General features: G+C 43.9%; 2 protein-coding genes across 3 annotated transcripts in view; both read right to left on the reverse strand.

Moving 5' to 3' along the window:
* LOC133466582 (G-protein coupled receptor 183) overlaps nt 1-1,565 on the reverse strand; it is an 11,398-nt gene extending 9,833 nt beyond the window's left edge. The window contains exon 1 of the mRNA XM_061750446.1: nt 1,424-1,565. The gene's annotated coding sequence lies outside the window, so the exon portion shown is untranslated. The remainder of the gene's footprint in view (nt 1-1,423) is intronic.
* sun1b (Sad1 and UNC84 domain containing 1b) lies at nt 165-20,627 on the reverse strand. 2 transcript variants are annotated; one of them, XM_061750421.1, is made up of 23 exons: nt 20,564-20,627; nt 18,432-18,570; nt 12,251-12,433; nt 11,573-11,808; nt 10,902-11,174; nt 10,667-10,804; nt 10,250-10,360; nt 9,672-9,755; nt 8,473-8,583; nt 8,274-8,393; nt 8,099-8,192; nt 7,937-7,995; nt 6,969-7,156; nt 6,621-6,884; nt 6,462-6,554; nt 5,377-5,468; nt 5,126-5,270; nt 4,045-4,359; nt 3,592-3,676; nt 2,523-2,638; nt 2,267-2,434; nt 2,047-2,139; nt 165-1,577 (listed from the first exon to the last, which is right to left on the reverse strand). In XM_061750421.1, the coding sequence occupies exons 1-23, from the start codon at nt 20,622-20,624 to the stop codon at nt 1,461-1,463; spliced, it is 3,285 nt and encodes a 1,094-aa protein (XP_061606405.1). In that variant the 5' UTR covers nt 20,625-20,627; the 3' UTR covers nt 165-1,460. The 2 variants fall into 2 exon arrangements, with proteins under 2 accessions (XP_061606405.1, XP_061606406.1); XM_061750422.1 differs by lacking the exon at nt 8,473-8,583.
* Nucleotides 20,628-22,960: the final 2,333 nt, after the last annotated feature.

Consider the following 22,960-nt stretch of genomic DNA (forward strand, 5'->3'; position numbering starts at 1 on the left):
TCAAATGCTTGAGCAATAACGTTTGCCCACCCCTGCTTCAATGGGGGGGGGGGAAATGAGTTATGTGGGCGCTTTAAATAGAATTGTCCATTTCCAAAATTAGCAATTAAATTCCATTTACTAAAACTATTTATAAAATTTTATTGAATGCAGTGAAGGTTAAATAAATTTTCAAAATTAAATTCTTTATTGGAATATTTTCCAAAGCACTTGTCTTAGGACAGAACAAAAATAGCCATTTATCTTTTTTTCTTAAAAAAAAAAACAAAAAAACCAAGATGCTTCCAAAATGCACTGAAAAGATTTCAGCAAAATATACATAGCAGAAACTCATTTACCGCAATTAATAAATAAGAACGTGGGGAAAAAAAACATTTTTATACATAATTCAGGCATTCACTTATATTTGCAATCAAGATGATGAGTCACACCCCCAATTAAACAAACAAGTCCTGTGCCACTAACAACCAAATCTGCAGTGCATCCTTACAAAAAAATCATCAACCCCCAAAACAAACAGCGATTAAAATAATAAAGATGGGTTGTTTTGATAAAAAACAACACTGATAAAAGCAGATATCATAAAAATACAGACTATATGATGGACATAAAATATACAGATAACAATCGGTCCAGGTCTCGGATGAAAGAAAGCGGGAACTTAGCTGAAGGGAGACCAGAACAGAAAATAAATTTAAAAAAAAAAAAAAGAGGGGGGGGGGGGGGGGACGACGACGACGACATGCAAGCATAATGTATTCTAACCATTCTGAATTGATTGCCGATTGGAGATCCAGGCACATGATTTTCAGAGCCAACACTCATGAAAGGGTACATTAATAAAAAAAAAAAAATAAAAAAAAAAATAAAAAAAAAAAAAAAAAAAAAAAAAATCACCCACACACAAATGTTGTCTACGCTGGTTAATATACAGAGCAGAAGGGCCTCCTCAAGTGGTTTGTAGCGTTGCGGTGTCCTTAAAGGGTGATGTGCATCGCACAGTAGAAAAAACATTCCCATCAACAAATGAAATGGATGACGACGCGTGACGACCAGCCAAATCAAAATAGGAAGTTTAAAAAAAAAAAAAACAACAGCCCAAATCACAACGGGATGCAGTATGAGGAAGGGCGTGAACCCGCCCGAGTTCCATTTTAGTTTGCTTCGTGAGTCTTGTGCCCTCATACGTTCATTCAGTGCAAGAGGTGTCTTTCAAAATAAAAAGATTTGGACTTCAGTTGTTGTCGTAAAAAGTCTCCATGTGGACAAAAAAAAAAAAAAAAAACACCTCCACCATTCGGTCGGTCCGCTTTCTTTTGACAATCCACAACTTTTAGTATTTTCTCTCATTATTATAAACATCCCCAAAGTGCTTCAGCGCGCCTTTGCTGTATGTACAGATGTCCACGGTATCGATACATACCATATTTCTATGGTGTAGGTGTAGAGCGCTGGTTGGTTCACTGAGGCCGAGGCTCTCCGTGGACTCGAAAGCGATACAAGCAGGTGTAGTCAGGATGCCCCCAGTTGGACAGCACCCGCACCTCCATGATCTGGAAGGTCTTCTCCGTCGGCTCCTGGAAGGGAAAGAGGAGCCAAAGCGGTACCAGTTGAAAGTTTTGTTCCACGTTCTGAATCCTACGACACACTGGAGTTGAGCAAACTGGCCTTAAAATAAAGTGCCCTTCACAAATGATTATTCTAGATAGGGCTAGAGCCATTGAATAATTTTACAATAGAGTATGCTAGAGATTTTGTTTTTGAATTTGCATAATTAAACAACAATGCCACATGTGAGATGCAGGTATTGTTTTTGTCCATTTGGGGCCGCCATCCTCACAGTCTACACTGTCGTATACAGGGTGTGGCCTGGTGAGTGAGGTTTGTGTTGGCTGTTTTTAGTTTAGATTAAACCGAGCCAGTCTGCATCTGGACTACAGCTTGTGTACGAATGTTTTTATTACGTGTTTAGCAATAAACCCGAATTGATTGCTAAAATGGATTATTACTCGGCCAGCCCACACCAATATGATGAGTTGAAATGACCTTAACAGGGAAGGTTTGCAGTGATTCTCCGCCTTCCTGGTAGGTGTAGTGACCAAGCAACTCGCCTTCTTCTTGGTACTCGTCATCTAGACCCTGTAAGCATGGGGGGAGGACAACAACAACAACAACAACAAAAACCAAAACAAAAAAATAATCCAATCAAATCACTGACCTTGATCAATGTGAAAAATATATATTTTTAAATATTAATGTTTCGTACAAAGACTGTGAAGTTCTGTGGGGCGCTGGTGATGTTTCCAGTGGGGGACAGAGCTTTGGGAATGTGTTCCAAGCAGAAGGACGTGGGCCGGATTCTCATGGAAAGCCGGATCACGAGGTAACCCTGCGAGCCTTTGAACGCCCAGCAGTTGCCTGGGTACATGTCAGGCTGATGGAGCGGAAGGTGGATCAGAACATACTTACAAAACGTCTCGTTGCTAAATGTCCTTGGGGTTCTGGCATTGCCTGGGACTCACCTGGATGACAACTCGAGGGGACTGGGAGAAGTACCAGAGAGGAACGCCGAACAGACTCATGAGGGCCGTCTTGGTCTCGTGTGTCTCAGAGCAGCGAGTGCTGAGGATGCTACCACCTGAAAACAAAACAAACACACACACAAATACATTTTGGGAGTGAAACTGCTACTTCATTCATCAAGTTTGAAAAAAAGGTGAGAAAAAGGAAGCTTTTACAGATAGCGTCAAAGGGACTTTAGATTGACACAATAGTAGCAATATTATTTTCTGTTTGCTATTTGTGAAAGGGTGAATTTTTAAAAAGCTCACTCCCAAAAGATGCCCAAAAAAGCCCAGAAAGTAGTAGTTAGTGTTGAGTATGTTGAAGTACTACATCTTGGCTGTTGTAAGATCATACATTGAAGAGCTTCTATAAGTTTAGTAGCCAGGGTTGTTAGAGCAAATTATAGAGTTTTCGCCAAGTGTACGCTATTTCACTACTGAGGAATAATGATGATCTTACTTTACTCATAAATGTTCTCTCTCAGTGTAAAATCTGGTCCAGTTTAGTTGAAAACAAAGCTATTATTCTGTTGTATGAATGGCAACAGGTGGATACATAGGTTAACTGCACCTATCTAGTGGAAGAGCATATACAGTGCACCCCTGCTATTCGTGGCGGATAGGGACAGAGTAATTTAACGCCCCCCAACTTAAAAGGGGTCTTCAATTGTGGAAAGATGCAGCAAAGCACTTAAACAGAAAGGATCATAAAGCATCAACCCTAAATGACACCACATCACACACGGGCAAGGAAATATGTGCACTAGCATTTCACACAACTGTACCTACGTCATTAAACTCATCTTTTGGCATCGACACGCAATAAGAAAAGTTAAGGAATACAGGAAAATTGTCACAGCAAAGTACTTGCTCCAAATTCCCAAGTCTAACGAATGCCGACGTTGTCCTTACATAAGAGAGAGAGTACATTGCAGTTATGGGACGCTAGCAAGTTAATCCACTCATATTCAATATGGAGGGGCCATAAATATCAGTGTCTGTGCATGAGGCTATTTTTCTTTCTTACCTCCGGACTCCAGGGCGTAGTCCACTAGACCGGTCCTGTCCTGAGAGTAGAGCCTCAGCGCATTCTGGACAATCACTTTTACTTGCTGGGAAACAGAGCACACGTGTGTACATTTTTTCACAAGTTTGTTGTAAAGGTGAAAATAAAAACATTCAAACAATAAACAATTATAAGTATAATTTAATAATCCTCTAGTAGTTTGTGTAAATTAGTTAATTCAAACTTAATTATAACTAACAATTAATCATGAGAATAAATTACTATTTAATTAGTAAGAGACACCTTATTATATAACTTTTTTTTAAACCCTATGACAAGGGTTTGAACTCCGGAGTTTTGTTTGACTTTAGACACAATCCTGTCCAAAGTGTTTTGGTTGAGTTCTATGGGGCACGTCCAACTTTGGAGGTTCTACCGCTGCTCATTTTGATTACTTGACGAAACGCGGATTACCTTTTCCGACAGGCCCTCGGCAGAGGCAGCGCTCTGCACCGAGCCGGTCACCGCGCCAACAATGGACGCGGCCTTGGACTCGGCCTCGCTGAGAGTCCGAGCGCGGCTCAGCTCCAGCTGCCGGGAAACGTTGCTCAGGATGCCGCGCTCCAGGGCGGCCAGCGCCCCCCGCAGGTCAGACGTGCTCATGTAGCGCCGCGACAGCCAGAGGACCAGAGACTCCGGCACCTCGCCCTGAGCCTCACCGGAAGCGTCGCTGCTGAAGAACAGCCCCTGCAACTCCTTACGTACCTGGGAGGACACCTGAGTCGTTATCTGGAAAGAGAAGGCGGTAACATAAATTAAAACTGAGCGTCTCCGTTGATGATGATGATGATGATGTGCCTCATGTGAAGGTGGTTTGTTTTGAATAATTTCTTCAATAGTCATTTATGTAACATGGGTTCATGATTGCGTACATTCTAGATGCATGGTGTCGGTGCTTTAGGATCCTCTCAGTTTGAAATACTTGCAGACAAACAATTACAACTTTTAAATTTGGGAAAAATGTTTTGTACATTCGCTGCGGTGCTACGAATTCATTTAAATATCATTCATAATATCAGGAAGAAAATAAAAAATAAATAAATAAATAAACAAATAAATATATATATAACATTGTTCCAACAAAAAGGTTTTCCATCAATTATAAAAATTAGTTACACCAAATAATTTACTGTAAAATGTCTGGTTTACAAAATTCAAGCCACCACAATGAGTTATTTTACAAATGTTGAATCATTTCCTAGCGAAGCATTTGCATGGAGGAAATGGGAGGTCTTTCGTTGCAAAAAAAGATAGCTTTTTTTTCTTTGACACAGTAAATGGATTTTATGCCCCCGACCCCTCCCCTCCACAAAAAGAAATAAAAAAAAAAGAAATAAAATAAAAAAAATTGTGTACCAGTGCATTCAAATAGATCTTAGGGATGAATGCTGCTTTCAATGAGTGACACAAAGCTTTGAAGTTCACCAATTTTAGCACCCCACATTCTCCAATTATTATACGGGACACCTGCTTTTGGAGCAGAGTTGCGCCTCACCGTCTCCTGCAGCGAGTCCAGCTGCCCACATTTGCCCTTGCATCCCATGACGCCCTGCAGTTCCTGCCTGATTTTTCCCAAGTCCAACTCAAGTCTTTGCACCTCACCCAGCAACGCGCCGTGCTCCTCGTGATTCACGCCCACACTGCGGCAGCAAGGCAACAAACATTAGAGCTACTCTTACCAAATAAGATGGTTTTATCATATTAGGGAGAAAAAAAAAAAAAAAAAAAAAGGCTGTGTGTTGGTACCTAAGAAGAGGTGCGTCTACTGCTGGAGCGACAACTACTTCTTCCATTTTCTTCTTGTGAAGTTCATATTGTTGCTGCTTCTGTTCCACCTCCTACAACACAGGGAAATATCATGACTCACTGTTTATAATACATAGCAAAAGGCAAAACAAAAGATATCCTCATGCCTGTATGGATACATTCCCTCGACAATGTGACAATGGCGCTAGTGAACAGTGCGCAGCAAAACCCCAACACTCCAACAGCTAAGCATGTCATTCACTTTTGAAACAGTTGACTCGTATTGTTCATACCAGTGACACCGCCATTTCATTCATGGTGAGGCTCCTATAGGTTGTGTGCGTCTTGGCCACCAGGGGGCAGTACAATACAGACATGGATATGCATGGAGACGGGCATATGCGCACAGTAAACTGCAGTAAATTATTTTTCGCAGAGGATAAAGAATATATGTCTATGAATATTGTTATATTGTCTGTCTACACATGCTGCTGCATAGTTTGTGTTCAAATATCAGGTGCTAAAGCAGTGGTGTCCAAACTATGGCGTGGGGGCCATTTGTGGCCCGCCGTCCATTTTTTTACGGCGCGCGGCATGTATATTATTTTGATTGACACTGCCTGATAGGTATTAATTTAACAATATTTTTATTCTTGTGGTTGTAGTTGGGGGTGGTGAACAACTGAAAACTGGGCATTGCTATCTGTGTTATGTCCCAGAATACTTGATAAATTACGTGGGGTCCTCAGTTTACATCAGACTTCCATTCCTCCGGCTTCCTTGTCTATCACGCACTGACGTTAACGCAGTAGTAAAATCATAATTGCAGAAAAACACTTCTAGGCCATGGATATAAAACAATTCAATGAAAAACATTTTCTTTTGATGTACTGGCGCATACTAATTGCGTGCTGTTCGTATCTGAAAACATTGTTTGTTGAAGCGTCTTAACCAGTGGACCGCCTGCATTCGAGTTGCAAGTCTACCTGATGTCGTGGCTTGTGATGACATTTGAGACAGCATCCCTTTGTCTGGAAGCCACACATTTTGCAGGCGTGTGTTCTAAGCCTTCGAGTCAAGTATACCTTAGTCTTGGCAGCCAAAGCGTTGAGCAGCGACTCCAAGTCAGCTAAGCGTGTCGTTTGACTCCCTTGAAGCGCTTTCAGCTCCTCTTCGCTCTACAAGGGAAGCCCAAATGACATTGTGAGCAACATGAAACCCAAAGAACACGGGCCACATTATACCTGCTCTCTGCGGGCATTGTCCTGTTTCAGCTCTCCTCGCAGCACGCCCAGCCTCTGCTCCAGCACGGACGACAGCCACAGTTCGAGCGTCTCCCTGTCGGTCTCGGTGTGGAGCTTCTCGCGCAGGGTGTTGTACAGAGCCAATATGTTGGTGCGATGCTGCTCCTGCTTCTGGTCACTCTGCTGGACTCGCTCCCACAGCAGAGCGAGCTGGCGCTCCAGACGTTCAAGGCGCGTGGAGTCCACGCCAGGGGCCACAATTGGCTGAGGAAATAAGACAAGGGGGTAAATAGAGAGGACTAGATATGCTGGTTAATAATTCTGAATAATACTCCTAATCCATCCTACCGGCGTTGGCGATACAGGGGCGAAGGTCTGACCCAGGAGAGACTCTGCAGTAGGTACGGAAAGTGGAGCAGACGCCGGCAACAAGTTCGACAGGTAGGCGATGGGAGACGAAGCACGCCACTCGGTGAGGTTTACGGCCGGGAGGTAACCGAGCAGGACGGCGGACGACGGACCCCACAGCCACAATGCTGCACCGCAACAACATATGCTCAATACCAACACAGAAAAATGCAACTAATCGTCAATAATAGACTTGAGATTTTCCTTAATGACTTAGTTTTGAATATACGGTAATTCACAAAACACATAAGCTGGGAGGGGTTGACTCAAGACAGAGAAACGCTGACCCAAATGTCGCCACTGATTTGTAGCGCACTCATGAGACGCGTGCTGGTTAGGAAATCTACTGCCTCACTAAAGAGGCAGCGGTATAAAATTAACTTCTGAAATGTTTGTTTGGTATATTAATTCTCTGTTCTATACTTCTTGTCAGGGTCGCCGTCAGAGAGTAAAAAAGTGATGATGATTCTAAGGGCCCATGGAAAATATGTTCAATTTTCATTATAGATGTGGGTAGCCTGAAAGTGATATTTTTTTTCCCACTCGGCACAAAATCTCAAGTTTTATTTCCCTTGTAAAAGATTCCCAAATTTGTATTTCAGTTGCGCCCATGTAAAATGAGTGCAAGTCTTCACAACCTTTCCTGAAAATTGAATTCTCCCTCTTGATTGGCTTTTTTTTTATTTTTTATAATGTTGTAGACAGCCTGAGTTGGGTGTGAAAAAAGAAAAAAAAACTGTGGGATGGCACAAGCCATTTTGAGCCTTGCGCAACATTTTCAAAGGGAAATAAAAAGGCTTTCCGATTGTTTGAAATTGATTGGCAAGAGTCACAGTTACAACAGAGAAATTTCCCAATGTTTTGTTTCACATTTACTATGGCACCGGCATTAAGTCTTAGCAACTCACCTAAGAGGAGGAGTAGGGCCAGAAGAAGCAGGAGCAGCTTCCAGAGTTTGGGAAGACATCTGGAAGTAACGCGTCAGCAAATTGATCAAAATGACAAGAATGCACTTTGATCTTAATTCTAAGAATAACAGAGGGGGAAAAAAGCTGGGTTGGTGCTCTCACCGTGTCAGAAAGAAGACATTGAGTAGAGACACGAGGGACACAAGGTGGTACCAGCCACTGGCAAGAAACCACAGGAGACCTCGGCCTGCCTTCACTGGGACGGAATTGGTGTAAATCATCAGAATCTCAGCAACACGACGAAGATTACAAGTTGCTTAGAGGACACGTGACTAACCCGGAGCTGCTAGGATCGCCCACAGCAGTGCGAGCAGCCTCCGTGTCAGCGTCCCAGCGCTTGAGCCCAAAGACTGAGCGCCTCTTACCACGCAGTGGCCCGGCTGCAGGACGCAGGAACCTGGAAACGGAAGCACCGATTAGTCGCTGCTGGCGTTCTAATCGTCGTCATCTCGGCGTGAGAGGAAGCGCCGGTCGACCTGTGTAAGCCAGAAGGCTCCACAGCGCCCCCGCCAGGCGCCGAGACCTGGACGACCGCGTGAGCAGGGCGGCGTGCGTCTCAGAGTACTGCTTCCCTTTACAGTCATCACCTGCATGCGGCAAAACCGCGGCAGGCAAAAAGAACACACACACAAACACACACAAAAGGACGCATGAATCCATACGTTTGATGGATGGTAAACATTAATAAACTAAATAGGAATCCAGAAAAAAACAGCAAAGAAAAGGTATGATTTTGAGAGCGCAAAACAAAAAGGGTTAAAGGCATGCATATTGCACAGGCTGCCATATTTGATGACACAACATGAACACAACATCTTTTTGTTTGTATAAAACCACTTTTGTTCACATTCGGGACAAATGGAAGTCAATTTTAGACGACAGAGATGTTGAAACATAAGGCTTTGAGTGCTTCTTCCAATTAAACTTTCAAACGCTGAATGCCCCAAAAGTTTAAGAATTTGAAGCGTAACCAGAATTGTATGGAGAAAAGACGCCTCACATTTCAATATAACAATTAAAACCATAATTTCGTTGTCGTAATAGAGCGGCTCCAACTCCCGGAGACAAATTCCTTGTGGTTTTTTTGGACATACTTGGCAAATAAAGAGGATTCTGATTCTGATTCATTATTGTGTAACAGCCCAAAGTTATTTTTAACTTTCTTTCAAAATATGCTTGGGGAAAAAAAACATGTTTTCTCTTTATGTTTCTGTAGACAGTCAGTCTAAAAGTTGAATTGAGGAAAATGGGACTTATTTATTTTCTGAAAACGTTCAGAGATGACTTAAGCAACTATGCAAACGAGGGGAGTAGTTTGACCTCTTTTACAGTGGTTAACTTCTCCTTACGCTTAAGGTTAACATGTTAAAATGTTACTTGAAACATTGCTGATTGTTTTATTTGAGATTTTTTTTTTATTTTTTTAAACTTCCAAGTCAAGCAGAACCAAAGAATGAATTGCGTTTGACTTTGGAGTTTGGATTTGATGTTGAGCCAAGCGTCCGCTTGCACGTTAGACCAAAACAAAACTAGTCATCTATCACTAATGAGTCAACAAGTTGCTCACACAACCTCTACAGAATCATCCCGACAGAGGTCACGGTGGTCACATGAACTCTGTCCATCAGCAGACAACAGGCAGTGGACGTGCGTGTGTGTGCGTGTGTGTGCTTACATAGGGAACCATTGAGATTGAGATGTGATGAATCTTCTGTCACCAGATCTTTGACATTCACGCTCCCACAGTAACTCGAGTGAGCTGAAATACACACAAAGCTCATTTGTATTTTGCATGTTACGATGAAAAAAGTGGAACAAAATGAATGAAAATGCATTCTAAAAAACTGAAAAGTGTAAAAGCACAAATGTATTTATCTTCATCCTGAACTCAATCACTGTCGGTATAAAAAAAACTAAACTAGCAGAAATGAAAGGCAACTTTTATCAACTTAACCGACAGTCAACAAACCTTTCTGCAAACTTTTTTTTTTTTTTTTTTTTTAAAGCAGGGGTGGGTCATCGAGCATAAAAGTTTGCCCGCGTCTGGTTGGAAGCTACAGCCAACTTGTAATGTTTTGCCAAACAAAAACAACAGACGAGGAGAGAAACAACAATTGCAAACTAGATTTCCAAGACAAAGTTGAGACAGTCAAATGAGTTTACATATTTCTCCTAAAATGACACTCAAAAGAGAAGCAGCGGAGGAGCAACAGAAGTCAAGCGTGAGGAATGATGAGGAGGCCGGGGCGTTACCTTGTACTTGAGAGTCTTGAGAGCTGTCGCCGATCATCCTGCGCTTGAGTAGCCACACTTGAGTCAAAGCCGTTTGTTTCAGGGAGTCCGTGCATGACGCCAAGACACCTGCTGACAACCAGCGGCCAGAGTCACTTAGTCAAAACACACACAGCACTATAAAGATGGGGGGGGGGGGGGGGGGGGGGGGGAATCATAATAAAAATGTTGTTAAGTAGACAAGTGGGTTGATAACTGGGTTTGTATAGCCAGGAAAGAATACAGCGGAGGGGAGAGAGAAACTGTGCTTTCCGTGAACTAGTAGAGTGTTGAAGCAAATACTTGGCGTAAGAGATATTTGCAGTCTTTTAAGAAAACAAGCAAGACCGGATATAAAAAGACAAAAAAGGAATGACGGCGATCCAAGATGCGTCTCACCTCGTCCTTGCGTGCTGCTCTTGGTTCGCGTGTGCAGCCAGAGCACGCTGCTGTAGAGCGTCGCCAAGATGGACACAAAAGGAGCCAGGACTTTTTTGCTGAGGCGCACACACGTGTTAGACACTGACGTGAGGACACCTGAGGGGAAAAAAAATATATTCCAATGTCATACATCAACTTTGCAGCGGTGTGTATTCGATGCAAACTCCAAAAGAACACGTTTCGATTTTCTCACCCGTCTTGCTTTTCCGACTCCGGTCTCGGGAGTATATACTTGTAAAAGGTGACGATGAATAGGAGAGTGCATCCGTGCACACCTCTGCGGCGTGTGACGAGGGCGACGACGACGATGACGTTGGTGACGAGTGTGTGATGAGGGAGTCATTCGTTTGAGAGTGGAAGGAGCAGTCTTTACAGATGTAGCCGTTGGCGAGCGCCACCTGAGATTTGGTAGCGCTGACGTCGCCGTTGACGCTCGACGAGCTGCGTTCGGAGTGGGACGTCCTGCCTGGAGGAGGAAACGCACACACGTTTTATTTCAAATTACACCACAGAGGGAAACCGTGACTACAATGTGGCCCGCGACAAAAATGAGTTTGATATACCTGATCTATTTGATGAGAATAATACAGGCCCCAGTTTATTTTATTGGTTTTAATATAATAAAAGTCACACTACTATTAAATATAACAATGTCGTCCAAGTCATTTGAAGTATATTTCATGGGCATGTGTGAATAATTGCGTGTTGCTGTTTACAATGTCTAATGTCAAAAATTTGCAAAGTGTTCGGAGCAAATATCTGTGATTTTGGTCTGTTTACATTCTTACATCTTTTAGCAAGATCATGACAATTGTGACGTGAAGTAGTCATAACGTTTCATCTCAAGTCATTTCATAAACTGACCCCAGATGCCGTCGCCAGTCGTCGTGGTTGTGCTCGTAGTGACGGTGCGCTGTCTCAGGTGCGCCTGCTCCGCCGCCGTCGTGTGCAGGCCGGCGTCGCTTTCCTCCGCCATCGTGCCGCTGTTTATCGGGGTACTGACGGCGGAGAAGCTGAGGTCTTTCCTGGGTGTGCCAGCTTGGCTCAGGGACAAAGACATTGTATTGGAACTGGAATGCAGCTTTCTGCTCCGCAGGGTCCTGGCAGAAACAACACCGGAACCACAAATGTGGATTATTATGGGGTGCCTTAATAATGTCGTAATAATAGACTCGTTAGCTCCTGCTTCTACTTGCACGACAGGTAGAAACCTTGAAATGTTACTAAAATATTAAGAACTGAAGAAGCCTTTTGGATTAAAGGTGAAACATCTAACAAATAAAAACAGTCCGGTTGCCTTGATTCAACTTTTGAAGACTAAAATATTAAGGATCATCATCAGAATTTCACTGCCATTCGCATTCGTCTTTAAGTGAAGTGGGGAGTGGATCTATTTAAATCGGAAATTGTATTTTTGTGAAAACAAACTTTTTCAAATTTTATTTGAAGGTCATATATCACCCAGTCCTACCTGCACAGTTTTTTCACGTAATGGATTGTGGTCCAACTTCAAGGTGCAACTGCAGATATTGAGACACTCACCGTGACTCTTTCCTGGTCGTATAGCTGCTCTGGTTCTGAGTGTAGTCCATAAAACTGTCATTGCCATGGTGACCGGCAACCGTTTGCAGACGCAGGCTCCGCCGCGACATCCTGGGCGACTCGTAGACCGGAGCAATCTGGTGCTCCTTCTCAAACTCTAACGCTGCTGTCGAGTAGCTGGAGCTGAGAAATGCAGGAGACGAGTACAAGAGAAAAATAAAAAGGCACGTTAGCGAGAAATGCAAGACCGCTTAAACAGAAGATACAGCCTGCGATTGAGGAGAAGCCTTCCATTTTTTTTAAACGGAATAAAACCCAGGACAAACTGTCTATTGAGCGAGAAAGTGGAGCTGGCACTTTACCCAACAGGAAGTGACTCATCAACGAGGCAAAAGGGAAAACAAGACAACAGAGTAGGCAGAGCATGCGTTTCGCAGCCTAATTGCAAACACTCGCCGTGTTTGCAATAAACATCCCTAACGCGTGGAAATTGACAAAGAAAAGCAGTGCAACGTGCGCTAATCCAAAACGCAGCATGAAAGTTGTAAATTGAAGGTCGCCATGGATCGCGCTGCGCTGAGTCACACGGACACACCCACCTGGCACGTTTGCTGGAGGCACGCACGCCAAGGCAAACACACAGAGACCCTTGGAAAGACTCTGGATACACTACTAGGGTTACAAGTAATTTCCTGCGTTGCTATAATGGGGTAAATAAAAGGGTTGTATCAAAAATAAACTAAAAGTGATGACAGCTATCATCCATTCATTTTCTATCTATATAGCATTTACACTCACATTCACAACTATGGATAACTGAGTCTTCAGTGAACCTTCTATGCAATTGGAATGTGGGAGGGAAGCAGAGAGATAACATGCAAATTCCACAGAGATCCAAACCAAGATCCCTTCCGCAGTGTTGCCCCTAAAGAGAAGTACAGGAGGTTAAACAATACCATCTTGTTGGAAAAGGAAGGAACTTGAGCCATGTACAGGAAGTCACGGTAATCTGCAAACGTTGACTGGAGCATACAACTACTTTTGGTTGCTGACACAAACAGGGGGACTCCACACCTGGAACTGAGGAAGGATCTTCAACAACCAATTCAATTCAACTTTCGTGGAATATGTAAACCCTAAAATGCCGTGATAAGTGAGACCAGCGAGCGTACACGTCTGTGGAGCCGCACTCCAATCTACAGTCTGAGGATTACACGCTGTCTCCTCCATCCAATTATGTGCTTTCATGTTTACTCAGCATCCTGCTTGCTGCTTCAACTGGCTCGCCGATGAACAACAACTATGGCTCACGTTCCAACAAAGATACAGCGGATTGTGGAAATGTGACTGGTCCAAGGCATCAAGCGCTGTAATAAGCAAGCCACTGACACTCACAGACACAGTCACTAAAAAAATAAATAAAAACCAAGCAAGTCATTGTCCCGCTGCTATATTGCAAATTTTTTAAATCAAACTTATTTCTGCGTACAGCATAGGAGGCGAGTCTGAATTGAGAGTTGTGTTATTGAAATGATGCGGCTCAGTTGAACATTTTGGTGTTGAAATATACAATGTTTACTCCTCTTATCTTTTGTCTGTCGGTTTTACAGTTAACCAGGAGTGACAAATAAACGACTTAATAAGCAAGCACACTTTTCCTCAGTAGGAGAACTGTGCGAATGCGAGAGCGAGCACAGGTGCTGATGAATACTTTAAAAGTGTGTCTTCAATTAAAATATGTTTAAAGCGTGTGGAAAGCGTCAAAAACCAGAAAAATATGTTTTTTTTTTTTTAAATATGGTTTTCTCTAGATTTGTACCAACTGGTTCTGAAATGTATCCCCACTATTAACGTGGGTTAACTGTAGAGTGAATGTGCACCCTTCATCTAATTGGCTTCCGGTCGTTCGGCGCGTCCGCTGCTCACTCTCAGACGGCCCACATCGCTGATATAAATAGAGAGTGTGGCGATTGCGATTTTAGAAGCACGAGAAGAGGACAGACAACCAGCGCAGACAACAAAGACGCTCGCATTCGGCCACTCGACTTCTGGGAATCTCTCCTTGCATAACGCCGGGTTTGGATGCCCTTCCCACACTCAAGTGGGCACTGCCAGCTTTCTTGCGTCACAGGCACACAACTCCAACAGTGTCTAATCAGATGGAGCTGACTGTTTGCTTTAGCTTCAGGAAGCAGGTGGAGAAAAAAAAAAAGAAAAAAAAAACACACCAGGAAGTGGGTCCACTGTTGATGTGAAGCGGCATGAAGGCAACGTGATTGTAACGCATGAACCACGACAAAAGAAATATTTGAATGCTTTCTGAAACCGCAAGTCCACAATGGAATTATAGGAGTTGCTTTCTTGTTTTTGAAGACAAATAAAGTGGGGTACCCTGACCTCTGAGTGCCCCGCCCCCCCCAGGTCACTTGGCGGATTTGTACACCATTATGTATGTAAACCAAGCACCTGAAGCTGCTTCAATGAAAGTAGCAAAACCAGCTCATCTGCTCTCTTCTCTGCAAACGTCCAAATGACAGCGAATTCTCTCCATGAGAAGACAAAAAGTAGATTCACGCCAGCAGCAATACCGTTTGGTTTGCTGCCACTAAATAATGGATGGACCGCCCACTCACATTCTGCCTTCTTTGCATATTGGATGGAGGGGGGATACAAAAATGTATTTCACATCTTGTACAATGCATACAATTAAGCTTTTTTGTCCAAAAAGCTGTAAGACAATTTGCCTGTCCACTCCAATATGCGCAACACCCCCCACCCAAAAAAAATAAAATAAAAATCTAATTACATTCACAAATTAATTTTACAAAGCAGATGCCAATGTAAGAAGCATGAAGATGAATAATTTTACTTTATTGTAGTTTTTTTTTTCTTTCATGATAAACTGGTTTATTAGTGTTTTACACTTGTATCACAGCTGAATATTAAAATGCGGCTTAAAACTTAACTTGTACAGGTTTGATAATGGCAAAAGTTTCACCCTGGAACTAATTATTCCACTTGCCATTATTTCCTATTGGAAGAAAAAAAATGTTTTGAAATTAGAACAACAAGACATACAAAATCAAATAAAACTGGTTTCCCAAACAAGTATACACACCTCCACACGGAGTTGATTAAATGTTAAAATCCAAGCCCAAAAGTCAAAAATATTCAGAAACAGCGCTCTTTATATGAAGCGGAAACTCAAATGTAACTAAACTAGCCCTTAAAAAAAAAAAGAGGCTATATTTTCGATATTTCTAAATCCACGGTACACAGTGCAAAACAGCAAAAAGCAGCGCAAGTCAATCTAAAACATTTGGGATGTTTTCCAAAACCATTTTGTGAAATTATGCTGCATTAATTTCCCTTCACGGTCAACTGGGAGACCATAAAAACAGCACGACTCCCTTCTTGTTTCCCAAAAGTGCATCAGAGCAACGAAATTCCCCTTGAGAGCCAGAGGCCCATGTTTACTAACATTTCAGGAGAGAGACTGATATTGAGGGCTGCTGAACTGCCATCCAACTTCCTCTGGACGGGCACAATTTGGCACAGATTAGGATCATTCCGTCCCACCCTCGTTTGCCCTCCCACAGGCTTTTCTTCTCTCTTTGCCTGACTTTCCTTCACCGCCCCACAGCTGTCGATGGGTAGTAGCCGACATGTGGCGAAGACGCTGCATTACACGCGTCCAAATGTCAACGGCGACAGCGGTATGGACAAGCGACTGCGTACGCGGTGACACAAGTAGGCATCAAAGAACACAGCACAATTACAAACAGAAAACTACTGTCGATACACTAGCATTCTTGTGAAGTTCTGACTGGTTTTCACTCTCCCCACTCCCACTGACCCACTTCCAGCATCATGAAAAATCAAGGACATCTGTGAGTGCATCAGCGCGCACCCCTGCGTTCCTCTGCTGTGCAATGGGGAGGGGACGCAAGGGGGACGTCACAGCTTTTCGCCCCAACATAAAGAGACAATTCCAATATTGGGTGCATACGTTCAGGCCGCACAGAACAAACACAAGACCTTCCAGACCTCGGACATTCTATTTATCATTAACAAATGAGTCAAAAGACGGCCTTGTATGTGTATGCAAATTGAACTGCCCGACTATTCGGTGCTATAAACACGTCAGTGCTCTTTTGACTCCTGAGAACAGATGGGCCAACAGTCTCGCGGGCTTGACTCTGTCCGTACTCGACGCATTCATGTTGTCGTCACTGTGGGCAACGCGCACGCTGGCCACGGCATAAAATGCAAATTGAGCAACGGCCACGCAAACACATTTAAAAAAATATATATCTGTTTATAGAGTCTGGGCCTCTCATCCACACACAAACTGATCTAGGTCACTGATTTTCTCTTTAAAAAAAAAAAAAAACACCGCACTACTTAACTAGGTTCTCCCATCTTGGCAGCAGCAGACAGTGCAAAAAAAGTTCGTCTAATCCTGGGATCAGGGCCATGTTTGTGGCAGCGAGGTTCATTAATAGATCCTCAGCCGACTGCATCCAAAAGCGACACGATTGGCCTGCTCAAGTCTACCTGACGGATTCCGGAACGCTGTCGACAGCACGACTCTTCCAAGTAGCGAGCTGGGACTGGATTTCACTTTGTGCCACCAAACTGACCTGACACTGGGGGGCAATTTTCTCAGGGGGTTTGTTTACCTGGAGACTTCGCAGGTCAAGTGGATCACATGCTCATGCAATAGAGGAAGGAAAGGATGGGTTCTTGAAAGTTCTACATCTCAGCCTAAACATCGGTTCCATACTGACAATTTTAAACATGAAGCCCAACAACCGTGTAATTTATTTGAAAAACTGAAGTCTGAACATGTTCAACTCGCCTGTTGTTAAATGTTGTCGTACAATTTTTTTTGCATGACAAGCTGTAATAACATCTTTAATCACATTTATTATTATTTTTGTTTTTATATTTTCACTTTGACGACAGTACGCACTAAATGTGGCGCCCCCTCAAGTCAGACAGCGAGCAAATGGGGAAAACGAGATGGCTGGATTCTCGACCGGCAACACGCCCCGCCGCAGGCGTCGGCAGTGACGGCAACGACATTCTTCCACACGCAAACCTTCATTCGGGCTCAAGTGTCGACCACACCCACGCTGTGAGACACAAGAGCAGCACGAACGGGCTTGACCAAACAATGTACTCAAAAAAGGACAAAAAACAAACAAACAAACAAACCTAAAGTTGTTCTATCAAGCAGGAAAAACTGGAGAGCTCCGTATATTTGTTCCCGTTTGCTGGTATCTAGTTGATAATGTTGGTAATTATATCTAGATTTGCGGCAATATTCAGTGGGACCTTGTTCAACACATGCGCTACCCTTCGAATTTGACGAAAATCATTTCTCCAAAAAAAAAAAAAAAAACTACCTCTTGAGCCTCATGCTGTCTTGCTTGGCGGAGCCAATGAAACTACAGTGCAGATAAACGGAGAAACACAGAAATCCCCGACTGATTCCACTCCAAACACACGCAGGCCAGGACAGACCCTCAAAACCACAAGCACGGAAGCTTTTGGGAATTTGTGGACGTTTCTTATCTGTCAAAGCAAGACGAATCCTAAACGCAACACGGCTGGCTGATAAAATATTTCCTCTTCAAATAGCTCTGTGACTGAACCGATAGCGCTGCAGATCGCCTTGTTCCTCTGTCGTACCCGCGCTCGCACGTGCCAGAGGTCTCACCTGAGGGAGTAGGTATAGCCGGTGTTCTCTGGAGCGCACTGTGGCGGCGTGTATGTGTGCAGTTGGGAAAAATCCATGGTCATTCTTCTTTGTTTAGACTGCAAGAGTCAGGATGCAAGGGATAGCGTCAGCCCACGCTGACATGGTACAGGGAGATTAGCACAAACTCTCTCACACACACACACACACACACACACACACACAAAAGCACTGCCTTGTTCAGCCTGTCTCTTTGGTTTTAAATCATTCAAATAAGGACCTTAAATGGACATTACATACAAAATATCGCAGAGAAAGCTGCTGGCTTGATACAAAATGAAGTCCAGTACAGTTCACCCGAGTTGGCTCACTAGTTTCTGTTCAAACAATGTCAGAAAAAAAAACAGCAGTTCGGGTAGGCCCGACACTGTCTTTGAGCAGGAACAACAATGACACTGTGATCGTGCCTGTCCTAACCTGTTCCTGCATGGTGCCGCCGACTGCCCCGCTGACTGTAACGAACAACCGGTCGCGTCCCCTCCAGTAGCGAGCGTCAGGCGAGCGGATCCTCTTAGTCGTCGAGCCGACCCCGGGCTGGAACTACTACTTGTGTGAGCTCCGCACACAGGGAAGAGAGTGTTATGAAACCAAGGGGTGGGGCCCAGAGCTTTTTTTTCTTGAGGCAAACGGGCGGGAAAAAGTGAGCTCGAGAACTTGCTCTTCTTCGCAGGCTGGGTAAACACAACTGCTTATACGCAAGAATTTGTTGCCAACTACAAGTGAAGCAGAACTTCCGTTTGTCCCAGTAACTTGTTTCACGTATCGGCTGCAAAACTGAAGGAGTTGACCGAGACAAAAAAGGGTTTGTGTACACAAACTTCCTGCCTTTTTTCGGTGACAACCGTGTCAAAAATATATCAAGTATGATGCAGGGGGGAAAAGTGTACCGAAAACTTTTTTTTTTTTTTATCACTTTCGTTGACATTTATGTGCTTGAAGACTTTGGTGAGAAAAGCTGGACATACACTGTTGAGCTTGAACAGTTTTAATCGCAAACCCGTTAGTCTCGTCGCGTAAACGAGGAACGATTGGCCGCTCCTGAACAAGAAAGCATTGCGGGTCTTGAACTCGTCCAATTTATGGTGTAAGAAATGTGGCGGGAGCTTCCCGCTTAGCCTTTCCCTCCCCCGTTGCGCCTGTGCAAACGTGACAAATACATACAAAATGGCATAGGTTCACGTTTCTATGCGATATATTGCAAATTTGGCGCAGATCAAGCCAGAAAATGATGTTTCTTGTTAGCGTTGTTCTTAGCACTAGCCACAAATGGCGGCAACGTCATTGTTGTTTTTGTTGTTGTTGTTGTTGTTTTTTTTTTGCCAGTCCACAAGAAGAGGAAACACACGTGACGCCTACAGGACTAAAGTGGAACAGCAACAACGTGAACATACTCTCTCAATCGAGATTTTAAACTGTTGGAAAATCATCAAGTGTATGCCCAGCTAGACGGGAAACGTACATTTCACCACAGACGTTCTACGAGCGTCAATGCTATTAGAACCGTTTTATCCCGTTACTGCTTTGTGGCCAACAACGAACACTTATATTACTATTTTCGCCTTTAGCTGTAATGGATCAGTTTTCAGAAAATCCACTTTGAGGACCAGTCAAATATTTGGAGTTTTCAGACTCCAAAACATGGCTGTCAGGTAAGAAACCAACCAGAGCAACACTATTATCACATTAAAAACAAAAAAAGTGTAATCCTTACTTCACAACCAAGCCGAATTTGCTCTCCACAAACCAACATTCCATACAGAGCCCGAACAATAAAAATAGATTTTTTTGTTTGTTTTTGTTTTGTTTTTTTACTCACGCTTTCTTGGAGATTTTCATCTCGTGCAGACGCAAATGCAAACAAACAGATGGGCGGAATCCAGAAATCCCACCGCTAAAGTCTCAGCTCATAATTGTTTGAAATCGGGACCCTGAAGCCCAAAAGAAGCATTAGTTGACGCAAAGATCCAAAAGCTTGGGGGGGGGGGGTTCAGCTTCTTAACCCAGTCAAGGTTCGTTTTTTTTTGTTTTTCCACAATGTAATGTGGAGATGATTCTGATTCTGGAGAGGGCGACTTATTTCATTGTCAACCAAAGCACACACACGCGCGCACACACACACAAACACACACACACAAAATAAATATCACTGCATGCACTTAAATCTTCTAATATGGCAGCTGCAGCTTTGCTACCATTGAAAACAGCACACACACTGACCAACAGCATAATAAAGAGACAGCTTGAACAGTGCACGCTCTCATACACACACGCAATCGTGTTGAGCACAAAACGTGCTGTCAAGTCTTGTGTGTCTACTCTGAACGTCAGCTTTGCTCGCTCCTTGACGCCAAAAGCGCCTGCGAGCCGACAGCCGCCGTGGCCGAAAAACAACCACGACGACCGCGACACCGCTCGACCGAGTTAAAAAAAAAAAAAAAAGCAGCTGCTGCACACGGCGACATGGAAGCCGGTGACATTCCCGGCGCAGCTAAATTTAGAGGCGTTTTTTTTTGTTTGTTTGTTTTTCCAGAGGAGGCACACTGACTTACAATCGCGGGGGTCATTTCGCAGCGCACATTTATGCCGAGATTTGGACATGAATGAGCTCATTCGGAGGCCGGGATTTGTTTGAACGAAGACGGACGGGAACGTGCTGGTTCGACGGCGTTGTACGCGTTGTCGTGCCAAACTTGCCCGTTTTATGCGAGCCCGCGGACGGGTTTCGTCATCCTACAGCGGCTCCCAAATGGACAAAATCCACTGTCGACTGTCGGTGCGCAAAACTTCCTTCGGCGGCATTCCGGGGGCGAAGGCGACAACGCGTCTTTGTGGTTTGTCGCGCGAGCCTCGCACTCTTCAACGCGATAGCAAGTTGCAAACTGCGGCGGGGGAGTGCACAACAAACCCCAGTTTCCAAAATGGCTTCCCAGGCGGACAAAGCCGCAAGGATGGCTGCTCCGATGCTGCTGCTGTTGTTGCTGCTCTCGCTGCTGATCCTCCCACTCAAATCTATTGGAGGAGCCAATGTGCGCCTGACAGCTGCCGGAGCCCCCTCGCCCCCCTCGCTGGCAGCACACCAGGCAGCGTACGCTTACACGAGCAGCTTTCAATCACACTTGCGCCATTCAACAATCGCTTCATTGTGACTTCACATTCGTTGGGCACATTGGCGGTCCTCCCCCCGCCCCTCCAACACACACTCTACAGTAGACCTTACATTTGCTTTAAAATACTCTAGTTATTTGAGAAACGAGCCATCATTCGCCTGATTACTTTTTTTGCTTTGACTTGCAAACAAAATACAAGCTCTGGATGGTGGGAAGTGACGTCAACTCACTACACAACGAGCAGAAGTTTGACAGGTAGTGGACAATTCTTGGGGGGGGGGGGGGGGGGGGAGGGGGGGAGGGGGGGGGGGAGAAGAAAAAAGGCTTCTAGCTGGATGTTTACTGTCAAACAAAACAAAACAAAGGAAGACACAGTAACAGCTGTGCATTTAAAAACAACACATCTTTGCATTAATAAAGTTTATCTGAATGCTAACTATCGATGCAAAATGCCATAGAGCAGATAATAAATTGCATTGGTGTTGCCATATGACAACCCCCATATTTAAACACAGGCAGTGGAGCAACACATGTAGACAGACGATATAACAATACTCTTGTCTGTATTATCATGACCCCAGCTGGCCAAAACGTGAGTACCAGAAGGAGCAGCTCAGTGGCCATTGACTTGAGGCAAAAAATGGTGCAAAACTGTTTAATTCTTTAAATTAATTCATATGAATGTAAATCCTTACTGTATGATTTTATAAAGTACAATATGATAGAGAGACTGCTATTTTATTAAAGAACACTTTACAAAATTTGGGTTTTTTTTTTGGGGGGGGGGGGGGGGCTTGAACAGATTTATGGTATTACACTATAAAACCAGTTTATTTGTTTACACTTTGTATAATGTTTTTATCCAAAAACAATTCAAATTTTTCTTCATTAAAACACAAAAACTGGTGTTTTGGAGGTGCTGGAACCGATTAATGGCATTTCAAATTTTATTTATTGATAGCACACGCTTCGGCGTTGACAATCGATAGAGATGAGCAAGTTTTGACCTTATTTCAATGTCCATGCATTGCCTTTAATGGGAACGTCGACCCCCCCCCCCCCCAACATGGCCGCCACGTAAGCACGTCAGTTTAGCCGGGCTGGCGTATCTAGTCTTATCTATGTGCACACTGCACACCACGTATGTAACGTCAGCTACAGGCAGAAAGGCGCTTTCCAGCCAAAGACGAAAGCAGCAAGATAGTTCGCCGCCACCCCCGTTTTCTCTCATCGACATTTCCGTAAGCTCACAAGCCATTTATAGAACACGGGCACGTCCTTTTGTCCGTAAAGTCAATTAAAACGCTGTGAAACAACGTTTATCAAAGCTAAAAAAAACACACAAAACAGTGCTGCGTTCAACTCGATGCTAGCATGACAAACTTGAAAGTCAAGCGGCAGTCATCTGCGCGTGCCACCGTCGTTTTGGCACAAAGTCGTCAAATACCATTGGAAATGAACGTCAACCAGGTTCCACCCTTTGGACTTAAAATGAGCTAGGGTGAAAATAAAAAAGACAGAGTAAAGCCCTGACGGCGCAGGGGAGCGTAATTCAAACATAAAGAATTCAGCACTCACACGGCGACTCTCCCCGAGTGGACGGTGATATTTCCACTTTTATCCCAGTGGTCCGACTTTTCTCAAAATCTTGTCAAAGTTTGCTGCTGACACTTCTCTCAACGGAGAACTAACTGACTGTGTGCTTGCGCTGTGACGGCAACGTTGGCCTGTCACGCACGCGCCCACATTTTCCGTTGGGACAGTCACGCGCATGGCACCAAAAAACAAGACCAAGTCAGCAAATGCGCGACAGCACCACTCACTGGCAAACGCCGGAAT

Source organism: Phyllopteryx taeniolatus, chromosome 16 (genome assembly GCF_024500385.1).
Source record: "Phyllopteryx taeniolatus isolate TA_2022b chromosome 16, UOR_Ptae_1.2, whole genome shotgun sequence".
Classification (NCBI taxonomy): Eukaryota; Metazoa; Chordata; class Actinopteri; order Syngnathiformes; family Syngnathidae; genus Phyllopteryx; species Phyllopteryx taeniolatus.